This window comes from Anopheles nili, chromosome 2 (assembly GCF_943737925.1).
Source record: "Anopheles nili chromosome 2, idAnoNiliSN_F5_01, whole genome shotgun sequence".
Classification (NCBI taxonomy): domain Eukaryota; kingdom Metazoa; phylum Arthropoda; class Insecta; order Diptera; family Culicidae; genus Anopheles; species Anopheles nili.
The window spans coordinates 77,053,707-77,067,777 of NC_071291.1; the positions used below are offsets into that span (position 1 = coordinate 77,053,707).

The 14,071-nt window shown below is 48.6% G+C and overlaps 1 protein-coding gene across 1 annotated transcript in view; it reads right to left on the bottom strand.

Moving 5' to 3' along the window:
* Positions 1–14,071, bottom strand: part of LOC128730735 (ecdysone-induced protein 75B, isoforms C/D) — a 76,259-nt gene that overhangs the window by 10,629 nt on the left and 51,559 nt on the right. Inside the window, exon 3 of the mRNA XM_053823814.1 lies at positions 13,418–13,562. Within this exon, the coding sequence (XP_053679789.1) occupies positions 13,418–13,562 (145 nt within the window). The remainder of the gene's footprint in view (positions 1–13,417; positions 13,563–14,071) is intronic.

The window sequence follows — 14,071 nt, forward strand, 5'->3', positions numbered from 1 at the left end:
CCGTTTCATTTTATTTAGACCCGATCCATCACTTCGAGGGTGGCGGCAGCGTGGGTCTGTGACCCTGTTTTTTTTCTCTTTTCCGGAGTGGAACACTAACCAAGCCACAATGTGCCAGACGTACGATCACTCTCACTTTCCGGCTAACCTACTTTAGAGCGCTATTTATCGAGCTCACCCCCAACACAACCGAAGGGGTAGGAGGAGTGACTCTCACTTTCCAGTGGGCAGGAGCCCTCCCCATCGCCACTTCGCACAAGCCGTGTGCCCTACATTTAAAGGTTCAAAGGAAACGCGAACAAGAGGCAGAGAAAGCACACCCCGAAGCCATGTGACAATGGAAGAAGCCCCCACGCGCACCAGTTGAATGACCCCGTTCATCTTTTTCCTGCAGTTCGCACGCGTGTAAAGGCACCTTTCGGACTCGTTTTAAGTGACCAAGGATTGGATCAGAAAGAACACAAGAGGGCATTTCCCGGGATGGGCTTCATTTGTGTTGCAGCTATCGGAAGAGGTGCTGCTTTTTAGGGCTCCGCTTCCTTCATTAGGGTGGTATTTTTTCAGCATCAATGCACTTCTCGTGTTTGATATAATAATACCCCCTGAATGACTGCTGCACGGATTCCTCTAGACATGATGCGTTGTACTTTCAACCAGCGAGCCAAAACGAACATGAGAGCGTCACTTTCTGTTTTCAAAATTAACGAAACTCGAAAACGAATACCACCATTTAATTCGGCCACCCCCAGCAGCCCGTACGCTAAATAGCGAAGGTGAATGGGAAGTGGAAGGTGACGAGAGGCCCTCGTTAATCGGAGAAAATGGTCGCCAACGCCAAAGCTTTCATTCGCGCAAGACAGCTGCAGCTGAAACTCAGCTGATATCGACAGCGAGCAGAAGGGGCCACACGAGAAGGAGCGGAAAAAAAGTAGGTGAAAATCGTGGCCAATACCTTCCCACAGCTACTCCACTTGCTCCTGGTGCCAGCCACGCGAGAAGAAGAAAAGTGAAATGAACCGGCACAAGCGCGCATACCGGCGGCTCCAGCTGTCTGTTGGGTGTATATTTTTCGTTAAAACAATGCTGCACAACAGCACCGTGAACTCCTTTTTTTCAAGCCCTCTCGTTGCACCGACACACACCCCCCCCCTCCCCGAGCCATCGTGAAAAAGAAAACAGGCACACCGATCCGCGGGCTCGAGCCCGGGAAGCCGCGAAGAAAGCGCGAAAGACAAACGGGCGAAAAGAAAGGCAGAAAAAAAGAAGTCCACGCGCGACAAGGCGCACAAGAAAAGAGCCTCTCCATCGGGCGCTTTCTTTTGCCGTTGATCGTCTGGCCGTGAGAGAGACAGAGAGACAATAAGAGCACGAAAGAGCGAGAGCGAGAGAGAGAGAGAGAGAGAGAGAGAGAACGAGGCGGGTATGGAAAAGCCACCAGAAGATGCAAACAAAGTAGGAAAATAAAAAGGAAAAGTGTGTTACTTTCTTCTATCACGGCAACAGCGGTGTACGTGTGTGCGGGGGATAGATGGGAGGCCGTTGGGGTGCACTTACCGCCTGGAAGCCACCAAGAAGGCGAGAAAAATATAAATAAAACGGAACAGTACAGTCGAAGTAGCCCGATTTTAGCGGGTAAAGTGTGAAAAGTGAAAAGCTTTTTGCACTCCAAGAATCGAATGCATTGTTGTGTAGATGAGTGTATTGTTTTTGTAAATTGGGAATTCTTGCACAACTTGTGAGAATAGCCGATCCAGGAGGATGAGTGAAAAAGTAACAAAAATTGGTAAAACAAAAACAGTAGCTGATTCATAGTTTGATCCTTCTGCTAGCGAGGTGTCGCATTCGATCAATTGGGACACCCTGCCAACAGCCTTCCCATAGGGCGCTGCCGTCTGTGGGAAGTGCCTGAATGGGTGTGTGTATGTCGGGTGGGAAGGGGAAGACAGACGCCTCAAAAGTGAAGGTGAAAGTTGAACAGCCGCCATCGTATTGAGTTCAAGTTGGGCGTTCATTGCTTTTTTTTCTTTTTTGGTTCCGTTTTGCATTTGTATACCATTTTTTTCTCCTATTTTCTAAATTCGCCTTCGCTCAAGCGATTGGTGTCGCGGTTTCGCTATGGCGGATTTGTATTTTACATTTCTGGAGACCTCCATTATCCACTACATTGCGTCTGTGTCTCCCCTTTTCCACCATTTGATTGGAGCACGTCTCACAAACATAAATTGTTTCTCCTCTCCAAGGGACCATTGAATAGGGTGAGAATTTCCCACACCACCCTTTGAGTTATCGTCCCTTCTTCATACATTCCTGACCTGTCCCGCTCTCGCACTGAGCGTTTTGCCGTATTTGCTCTATTAACCTCGCGTGACCTTTCGTCCTGCATAGTTTTCGTCCTTTTTCATCACAACCGAACAGCTAAATGGGAAATACGCAACGCAAAAAAAGGGCTTCTTTTGGGCGGGGAAAATTTTACATTTCTTTTTCCACGCACAAATTCTCTCTCTCTGTTTTCTCTCGATTTTGGATATAGTTTTTCAATTTTCCATCGTCCGTGCCCTTGACCCTAAATGAGTGACACGGGCGTAGGAACTCACGCCATCGAAGATGGCGGTGGCAAAGCAAGGGAGGCGCCTGGTGGAAAGAGAAAGCTCATTTGAAAGCCCATCGCTCGTTCTCCCAAAGCGAACAACGCCACTTTCTCTCACACCAAATGTGGATTGGCTTTCGCCAAAATCAAACACGAAATGGTAGAGACATTCACACACACACACACACACACACGAGACCTGGGGGTGAGGTTATTCCCGTGACAATGTCATGGCTCCATCGTCCTCCAAAGCCAAACGAAGTCATTTTTCAAAGGTCACGCTTCCCTTTGCGCGTCAATTTGAGGTCGTTCTTTCTCTCTCTGTCTCTCGCTCTTTCGCTCTTTGTCTTTCTCGTTTGCCACCTGTGCAGGCTGTCCTCTGTCGCATTCTGACTCGCGAGGTTAGAGATCGGAATCGGATATGAACCGCAGGGGATGGGTGACCCGAAAGCACTCGCAAGCCAAACCTGGATAGAAGTGGAATCAAGGTCAAAGATCAAATTATGTTTGACATCCAACCGATGGGGGAGCAATCGAAATAGCGTAAGATCCCCGTATCTGTTGTGCCGTCAGTGACGTCTTTCTCCCATCAACTTAATTAAATGCCCGCTAAATGCTCGCTTATTGGAGGAAAAGAGAACTCTAATAGTATTTCCACGCAGGCATTCTGCTGCCTGCGGGTGGAAAAATCGACACCTACGTGCATTGTGGTAGGAGACAACTCCCTTCAGGATGCCCTTCAATATCGGTAACTCTTCGGCCATCTTGTAATAAATCGGCAGCTCTATATATATGTACAAAGTTGTATTTTCTGATTTGCTACTGGGAATGTTGAGCTTCTCCGTCGCAAATGACGATCGGTTGCACTAGTTTTTACACTCTTCGTACACTTTGTCACTCGTCACTCCCTTTCTTCGCGCTAAAGGTGGTGCCTTTTCTATATTTTGTTAAACAAATTAAGCTATTTCCACCCGCTTGTCGCTTCCGTTTCACACCAAATTTTCTTTCGCTCGCTGCCTTTTAGCAGCAAAACTCACTTCACTTTCCTCTTCACGTTTTGTCGGCTTTCATTTTTGCGTTTCGAGCGGTTTTTTCTATCACTATCGTATTTTCACCGTGCGCTCTTTTTGCCGCTTGGCTCGCTTATGTTACTTCGCTGCGTAGAGAGAAACGTGCAACAAAGAGAAACGTTGTAACGATGCAATATCGCACGCGACCACCTAACCCACGGATCACCGGCGAAGGACACTGGCGCATTCCTGAAGCACAGCAAGGACGTGTCTTGTGGAGTTGCCCCCTTCTCCTCTCTACTTTTTTGCCAGGCAGAATAAACACCAATAAACAGAGAAAACACAAGCGTTATCCTGATTTTCCCTAATATACCCCCGCTGGTATAGGTTGCACGGAACAATTTCGCCGCGTGGTGTGATGGTGGCGGTACCGGAAACGACAATGTAATAAAATGCTTGCTCACTCGTTCAGCAAACCCCACAAAACTACTGTGCAATCGGTCGGTCACGGTCAACAGCACCCAATAGACGCGCACGGGGCCCCACAAGGAGCTTGCTGGCACCTTTTATTTGCTCTCCTTCGAGCAGCCACCCATCGTCGGATGACCTCGAACTTGTACTCTGGTTGCCCGTCATCGACGCCACTTCTGCTTGTTCTCCTTATCTTTCCTTGGCGCGCACATTCACACACACATATACCTCAGTTAGAACGCATACCAGCAGCAAGCGTGAGACCGTTTTGCCCAACGAAGACCCCCACCGCACACGAGCGAGAGAGCTTATGCAACACGCCGAACAAGGACGGTGTGTGTGTGTGTGTGTCGTTGTAAAGGACCTTTTACATCGGAGTCCTTCCACCGTATTTCCACACCACAATTTTCCGACGGTGCACTCTATTGCACTCCCTCGCTCGGTTGCGTGTTCCGTTTCGTTCACACCGCACGGCATACATCGGAATTGCGGTCCTTGGCCGGCACGGAAACAACCACCACAAACACTCACACGCGCGTCGTGGCTGTGTTCGGAGGATGTGACCTTCGCCTTGCCACCCATTCAAAAGGCCAAATCACCATCGACCGCGGTGTTGGGTGGTGGGTGGGAAGCTAGCAGGCCGCTGCGCACTTTGTGTTCTTCTCCACTTTGTTGCGAATGTCGTTTTACCGATTGCCCCGCAAAAAAAGGACGGCGCCACATTTTCCATACGGTGTGGTCGATGCCCTTTTTATCACGCACCATTTTCTGTAAGGTCCCCGCGCGCTTTCACTCTGATCGACCGGAAAAAGGATCACTCGGTTATCACCTGGATAAAAAGGCCCCCAAAAAGCCACACAACGCTTCCGACGAGACCGTCCCGTTTTCCCGCAGTGGACTTGACGAGCAGCAGCTCCGACTGCGCTGCTGCCTACTGTGTGACGTTTTTTTTCCGTCGTGGCCCGCCGCAAATCTCGAAACCGCGAAAACGCACTCGCACGGCGCAACGTCGACGGTCGCGGGCTCGCACACACCAAACTCACAACCGCACGGCACGGCACACACTCGCGCTCTCGCAGCAAGCCGCGCGCGCGTTCGCAGCCGGTCCGATAGCACTCAGCCGGCGCGCGTGAGTGCCGTGTGTGCTCACGAGTACCCGTGAGAGAGAGAGAGAGAGAGAGAGAGAGAACTCGAGCGCGTTCAACCGGGAAATGTGCGGTTGATTGTACCCCAATGTCACCCACGCATACACACACGCCGGATACGATCGCTCGATCGAATGGCCGTCGCACCGAGGGATGGAGGCCACCGCCATTTAATAATCGACCGATCCGCCATTGCTACGCGCGCGTGTTTCCGATTTGCTTCCCAACATTTACTGCACACACACACACACGCTCCCTTGTGAGTGCTCTGCGGCACTCAAACGCCGATTCTATCAATCTCTCTCTCTCTCTCGAGCGCGCGCCGGTGGCCTTGAACTTATCCGAATTGAATGTCGAGCAAACGGTAGCAAAGCCCCAGCGGCCAAGGGTGCTGGGGGGTGTCATGTGAGCGAGAAGTGGAGGGACGAGGTTGTCCGCCGGGTGGACCAGAGTGGGTGGACCCGGTGAGCGCAGAAGCAGCACTTTATCGCACGTCAACGTCCCAGAGCATGGCGAGGAGGAAAAACAACGAGCAAGAAAAAACAAATATCTACCCCTGCGGATGTACACGAGTGTGTGTGTGTGTGTGTCCATTGTGGAATGGGAGATGTTATTTTTACACACACGCCCGTGACCCACCACCCAACTCAACCTCCTCACTCCAACCAACGCCCTGCTTCCAAACTACCCTTATTGCCAGAAAGGGACTCCCATCAGCTCCCTTCTGGACTGATCCATCAGTGCGGCGTTCTTGAAGGGAACCCCCGGGAGAGCTTTCCACGAACCGCCACCACCTACGCTAATTTCCTTTCTCTTTCTCTCTCTCTCTCTCTCCAGCCCTTCTTCTCACTCCACCAGGGGGAGCGCAGGCAAATGAGATTACAACTAAAAGAGGCATTTTATTCTGTAAGCGAGCATACCCGCCCTGCGGCCGCCTTGGTACGTAAATTGAATTGGAAAATGGCGCGCGCGCGTCCATGCTTCAGAGGGAAAACCGTCCCTGTCTGCAAGGTCACGGTAAGTGGGAGGGTGATGGGGTCGATAGGAGGCATATGGCGTTTTATTTCCGCTGAGCTATTCAAGGCGCCGCAACAGCCAACCATACCGACCGGGTCGCAGGTGGCAATGGTGGCCGAAAATGCGATTTACAGAAGCTCGCTCCCTGTTCCGTTATATGTCCTGATTCCGACCACCCTCATGGAAGTCACCGGACGAAAACTATTTCTGGCTGCCCGCCGGAAAACACGAGGTGCACCATGCGTTTCTTTGCTGGCTTTTTTTTCGTACAGAACGGTGTGTGTCCTTGGAGGGAAAGCCGCCCTTCGGATTATTGCAGGTTTGGCTGTCTCTTGGCGCTTCGCCACAACACTCGAATGTGTTTGCCTGCGATGATAATTTTAATCTCGGTTACAACAGCGGCAACAAGAGAGTCAAAACGGAAACCAATAATGTAATAAATGCGCCACTCCTATTGCACAACAGGTATGTAAAGATTTCGACGGTGTAGGCAATTCGACAACGTCATCATCTAACTAGCATCTCGCAACACTTGTTATTTTCGCTTCTCGCATCCATCTTTTATCGTCTATTTCCAAGTACTCCTATTGCAATGCCTGAAGGACGGACACACGAGCAAAGGCGATGCCGATGGTGTCCTTGACTCGTGATAACCTTGGTTCACCCTAGCTGCACCATCTCGTTCTTGCTAGTTGCCTTTTCCGCTCTATCTGCTAATCTTTATCATTGCGGTACTCTCTTTCGTTCCGCCGCAAATAATCGCTCGATTCTTTTCTTTCCTAATTCAAAAAAAGATACTTCCGTCAGTTCCTATCCAACCCCGTAGATTGGCTCAATGCCCGGTAGCGTGATGCAAGGTTCTCACCACCGGCACTCACTATCACTCAGCACTCACCGAAAGCTCAGCATAGATCAAAAAGCATACTACGCGAAAGCACACGATGCATCAAAAGCTCTCAACTGCTCGAAAAAAGTTGGTTAGTTTGCTATGATTTAGTTTCTTGGTTTCGTACGCTGGTTTGTTCAATAAAATTCAAAAACCACATCTAATAAGCTACCATTATCATACAACATTATTCAATAAACCATTGGTCAACTGATCCAAAGCAATGGTAAACGCGTTTGCCTTCATTCTACCGTTCTTCCCGTTGTGCTTTCATGTAGAACCCAGCAGCAGATGGAGATTCTTGAACCAGAATCACCAGGCACCGTTACAGTTCATCGACACGTGGTCGGGGGCTTGCGAGTGGGTGTCGTAGCTTAGGGTTCATCGACATTATAATTATGCCTACCCACCCCGTGTTTTCTGTGAAATAACAGCACCTGTTCCAAGCTAGCAACAGGAACAGAAGAAACAACAAGAACGTGTGTGAAACAGAGAAAGAATATCATGCTGGAATGCTACCATTTCAAGAGGTCGATGACATTTAGTCACTCCTAAAAGGTGTTTGATTACAACTCCGTGGTTTTTATATCGATTGTTTGTATAAGAATAATAATCCACATGCTCACATTATAGGACGGATGGATTGTTGCTTAATGAGCATCAGAGTATTCATGTTTCCATATAACATTTACCAACACCTAATGAGCTCTAATGAGCTTCATCAGCTTGGACAGGCCAATGGTTTATTATGCAAATGATTTATGCGTACACTTCGAGCTAGCTAGTTAAGTGAAGCAAACGAATTGATTTTAGGGTAAGTTTGATTGAAATGTATGCTCTTTGCATCGTTTTTGCCCCTAAATGTAGGCTTGACTGAATTTGCATTCAATGGAAAATGGCCCCTAGCTGGCGACTTCATAGAAAGAAAGAGAGAGAGTATAAAACCCCTCTCCCTATCGCTTTCATTTATATATCTTTTCAATGTTGGGATAGAGCAGTGAGCAAAATTCGCTCTCATTTTACTAGCAAGAAAGATGGCGACTGGCGTCTGGGAGCATTCGAACCAGACTACTGCGAACAGGACAAGTTCATTGACCGGACTGAGCAACACGAGTTACAAGTCATAAAGTGACCTACTTCTTCGTCGTACGAGTTAAGCCATTTCGAGAACAATGCTATTTATATGAGATGCGCTGAAAATCGAATATGTCGCGACGTAGCATCTTTTTATGTTATGGCCAATCATATCGGTATGAATATTATATTCCAAAAAAGTAATAACTTTTGGTGTAAATGGATAAACTTCTACCATTTTACAATGTTAAATCCAAGTGCGGTGATGTTACGACAACAAAAACATGTTTGTTGAACAAATATATTCGTCCGGGTTTTACTTTTTATAAAGACACCTTTATACGATTCGATCGTTGTTAAACATGGCGGCACTAAATAATGCAGTCATCCAAATTTTGAAAAGTAAACGTAAAAATAGAAAATCCAAATAAAATGTCTTCAAACCAAATCTCAACGAACACTTTCTTTAACAAAAAATGCAACGAATATATGCTAAATCATTCGGTACATTTGATTATGTGTAGCAAACGCACGGCGCCAAAGCTAGTGAAAGTGTTTTCTGCTGTTTCGTTTCCTCTTCCGTCAAAAAACGGCTGGTGATAGAGAAACAGAGAGAGCGAACTTAAGCCATGGACTCGGTGCGAACCGCCCTGGCATCCCCTTCCGCTTTCTTCATCGAGCGATCGTAAAAAGTTTCACTTCCTGCTTCGTGAACGCCTATCTTGTTCACACATTTTGCACGCACGAACGGGTCCCTCTCATTCCAAACTAGCTTAGGGAAGTGGGAGAAAATTTTTGATCTCAAGAAAAGGGAAAGTGATGTTTCGCCTCGTTTCCGCGTGCGGGCAGGCTCGGTGCCCAAGGAAATGAGAAGGTGTACACGCAAAAAAAATGTTTGTTATCTTTTTATACCTATTGACGATTGATTGGTACACAGTAACGGATGTTATTTCTAGAAAAATTTTCAATAATTTTTAAGCTTCACCATCCCACTCTCGTTGTACAATGTAGAATTACAACCACGTACCCAAAAAGCTCAATGAAAATCTCATTGTTTTTGCATCAAGTTTACAAATAACTTAAACAAACAACCCAGTTATTGCAAAAAGAAACAAGCATGTTATTTCACATAAATGGGTCAGCGAGGGGAAAAGTCCTTCTATCTTCCAAAACCGCACTCGCCTCCGCCAGCTGAGACTCGGTGGTTTCAATGACACACGATCGTCCCATCCTGCTCACTCGCGCATCAGTGCACGGGAACGATCTTTCGCTCGCTCTATCCGCCCCAATGGGTTTGACAAAAAAACAGCGTTCATTAGCTTATGCAGCGCACACGCGACAACGTTGACGATTGCTCAAGCATTGCCACCCTCTCATCACCACCCACCAATGGTCTCACCCCCTAAGAGGGCACCAGACCAGAAGAATAGTGTGCTCCAGATTGCCCCAAAAGATGAGCGGAAGCGAGAGAGTGTGAGAGAAAGAGAGAGAGAGACCGACTGAACGGGAGGATGCGAGTGAGGGTTCGTATGACCGAGGACAACGACCATGCAACCTAATTTTCATCGTCGCCGCGATCGACTGGGACAAAAAAAGGTCCCTTCCCTCTTCTTCTGTGGAGAGACCACAGACACCCGGTGCAAACAGACACGCACATGCACACCCCCAGCGATGGAGACACGCAAATTCACTATGGCGGATTGGGGAGAAAAGAGAGTTCGTTGTCTACCACCACGCTGTTGCTGTCGCTCCACCATTTGCTTTGTGTGCTACCATCGATGGAGTAGAAAGAGACCAGGAGAAGGTGAAGGGGTTCGCATGAATTGTAAAACAAGTGAACGACCGTGCATGACCGAGTTAAGAGTCATCGACCTCCTGACGACGGCGACGATGGCGATGACGAAGACCGACCCGCGCTCACAGGCGATAAACGTACGGCAATGCGTGTGTCCGCGTGAGAGAGAGGTAAGAACTCGCAGCTATTTCTCGTGTTCTTGCTTTATCTCGTGCTAACCTGCTTTGGCTATCTCGGTCGTTTTGGCTCGTCATGACAAAGGGTTGATGAGGTTGATCGCTGACGGCGGACACGGAGTCTAAGAAGGGAAGAAAAGCCTTGAAATTCGAATGAACAGAACGGATCGGTGAATGAACACTTTGGGCTCGTGATCGCAATGAACGGTGATCGTGAGTTCACGCGATGAACACTATACGTGCGATTCTCTTTCTTAAGGAGGAGCTTGTGGAAATATTCCTATAACTTTTGAAATCTAGGACAGAATTAGTGCAATTAGTGTTTATAGCATAATCTCTTAAACGTGTTGTTCATTCTGGCAAAATAAATTTTCGCCACTTTTGCACAGTGATTCGGTTACCAAATCATCTATGCAACGTTTTGTAATGGTATGAGTGTTTTGCGACCGTTCAACATCACCGTGGCAGCGATCGCTTAGGCAATCTGAACGCATACTATCGCACGTATTAGCCCCCCATCCCGATGGAGCGATGGCTACGAATAAAAATAGAAATCGAAAGTTTTCCACCGTTCCCGTTACAGCGAGAAGTAATGATTTGGCAAAACAAATACATTTCTACGTTTCGCTTCAAGATGTCGTTTATACAAACTACTTTTGATAGACTATCAGCGTGTTTATCGATAAGTTTTATGTATATTAGATACCATGCCCATTACGAATTCCCTGGTTTTTGCTTAAGTGTCACGGATGGATGCGTATGAAAATAATTCAATTCTATTACGAAATCCCAAGGAGAAAGATTTCGAGAGCTTCGCATTGAATTAGGCATCAGATGAAGGGAAAACGACTTCCGAAAAGCGATCCCATCAATCTCAGCGTAGGTCGAGGGCGGATGGAAGGGAAAAAGAAAAACATAAGAAAATTGGAAAATATCAGCAACAATCAAAAGCGAGTACGGAAGGTGATAATGAGCGTTGTTCGCGGTGCCGTTGGAGAGAAAGTGAAACTTCGAAACATCAAATTCATCCCCTCCTGTGCAGCACCGTGAATGTGCGCCGCCTCAAAGCGTGCCGTCTCTTTCCTCCACACACGAACGGGTGCACCCGCTCGTTTTCCTCGACCCAGTAAAGCTGCACATACCAGATGACGTGGAGCTACGTGGAGAAGGAGCGAAAGGCAGGGACAGGGTGTGGTAAGCGTCGGCCCAGGCGACTGAGTCCGGGGTGAATGCACTCGGATTTGGAGCGGAGGTCGAACACCGAGAGAGATAGCGAGCTCTCCGCTAGAGCAGTGGTGTGAGCGAGAGCACCCGAGAGGAGACTTAAAAAAACACGGCCTATTAAGCCTAGCGCCATGGAAGGGAGCGAGTGTTCAGTGTTCCCAGCTCACCAGCAAGCCACCCTTCAATCGCGCGCATCTCACGATGAAGCCGTGACGTGCTTTGCCGAATCGAAACTCTGCTTCGAACGGAAGAAAACCCCGGGACGGATGAACTAGCTCCAATGGCCGCCGATGAACTACTTTACCTTGAAAAGGTTCGACTGAGAGCGCCAACCATTCACCCCAATATTGTCTCTCTCTCTCTCTTTCGTGCGAGAAATGAACTCGTACCAGTGAAAAGGCGCGCTGAACATGTAACACGAAAGAGAGCGCGCGCGTGTGCGTGAGAGCGACAAAGAGCGAGAGAGTTATCACGAGCAGGAGCCCCAAACTAGGCCGTTGGACCACGACCCCATCGCAAACCCCACACTTCTCTTTGAAAAAACACCTTTTTCACAGTCCACAGTGAACTAAGCGAACGACAGAGAGAGCGAGAGCGCACGAGAGTCGATGCGACACCAGACATTCCTTCTCGCTCACACCTCCAACCGGGCTCGCGCGCGCTCGCGCCGAGGGGTTGCGAGTTTATTTTTCTGACCTAAATAAAGTTCAAAATGATTATGGCCCAGTTAGACGGTCGTTGAACTCGCGGTGGCCTCGCTAGACCCCGTGTGGGGCGTGTGAACGAGAGAGCACGGCTCGCGTGAGCAGGACACAATATTGGCTCGTTTTCGCTTTCCGACGTGCGCCATGAGACGCTATTCTCGGTGTGCCTTCTCGCTCTGGCACGTGTGCTTTTCGTACGCGTTCGACTGTTGCGCACATGCCATCACCACCACCAGAGGGACCGAATGGCTCGAGTGGTGGTGAAAAATTGTGGTCGAAGGTTTTTCGCACCCTCCTACAGCTCCTTTGCTGCACTGCTCACACTACAAGAACAGGGGTCTTTTTCTCACCAACGTCGAACGGACACGCAGCCGTGTGGCCATGAGCCTTTCCTGCCCGCACGGTTCCAGCATCCCTCAAGGCATCCATCTTTCAACCCTCCCCTGCTGGGGTCCTAGTGTTGATTCCTTTGCTGAGCTGAGCTCGAATTTCGTCGCCCATTTTTGGCAGCGTTCTGGTTAAGGAACGCGCTTAGAGGATAAGAAGAACTTGATTATTCCAATCCCATTATTAGATAATCGTACTTCGAAAACACGTTTCAATGATGAATTGAAATTATTATCGCTCTTCTAAAGGGTGTCTTTACAAACTTGAATTCCGACTTGCGGTATCAGAAGAAAGTTCCTCGCAGTGTTTAGCGAAATTGAACTAAAGGAACTTGATTCGGTAAAAAACAAATGTCAAAATGCCGGAAACTCTTCTCTAAAACAGCGAAAGCCCCAACATAGCCATGAGAGCGAGCGAGCGGCTGCCATGGTGGTTTCCGATGGGGCTGAATGTCGCAAGCCACAAGATGGAGGACATCGAAAAGTGGACCATTGACCGAAGATTGCCGTGTCCTTCACATCGAAATTCGGACACAGCGACTGCGTGCAGCACACCAAGCACGCTCTCGACCGTTGGTTCGTTTTCCTCCGTTTCGACGGTGTGGTTTAATGTACAGCAAACACGCACACGACCTTCGTGAGAGCTTTGGCTTTTGTGTTCGCATCTAACATCGACTGACCTGTTCACACTCATGGATGCTACGAGAGCTGGACCTCGAGAGCTGCACAAACGAAAGTGATGGAAATCCTTCAAAAAAGAAGGACAAACGCACGTAACTGGGTATCCATTTTTCATCTCCTCCAACTGATGCAACAAGCACGAAGCTATAGCTCTAATTCGGAGGAACGATCTCCTGCTTGGAGTATGCCCGAATTCCCGCAACCAGCAAATTAGGTGAACATTCCGTCAGAACAATACAGATAAGGGGCGCTTTGACTTACCATCGCGGCTCATGCCGACGGCGATGCACTTCTTTAGCCGGCAGTACTGGCAGCGATTGCGGTTTATTCGCAGAATGCTACACTGCTGGTTTTTCGTGCACGGCCGGTACTGGATCTTTTGCTGAATCGACCGCCGGAAGAAACCCTGTGGGAGAGAGAGAAAGAGAGCATGATGTAAATTGAACATCCTGATGACTCGGAAACAAACACTAGTTTATGGGGGTTAAATTTTTGGAGGAAATCATGATCACGCGTATGCACTAGAATCGATCAAATTGGTTCTAAATTGTGACAAACAAAGAGAATAAGCTTCTGCACGACTTCTGGCACCAAGATAAGGATATTTCAGTGATCAAAAACTGATCGCAAACACGTACGTGATCCTCGCAAAGATTCTCCTCGAACTGCTGGCAGAGATCGTTGATGAGATGGTCCGAAGAGCAGGTGCAGGACGAATCGGAGGAGGACCGTTCGGTGGAGGACATGCCCCCGCTACTGCTACTCTCGTCCCCGCTGCTGTTCGGCTCAGGTGATGCCGCCGACGACAGCGAAGATTCGCGGCTTCGACAGGAGCTGTTCCCGCTGCTGCTCGCTTGGCTGGAGCTACTCGAGCTTCGCGTCTTTTTGCTAGCCAATCGCTCCTGGATGCCATCC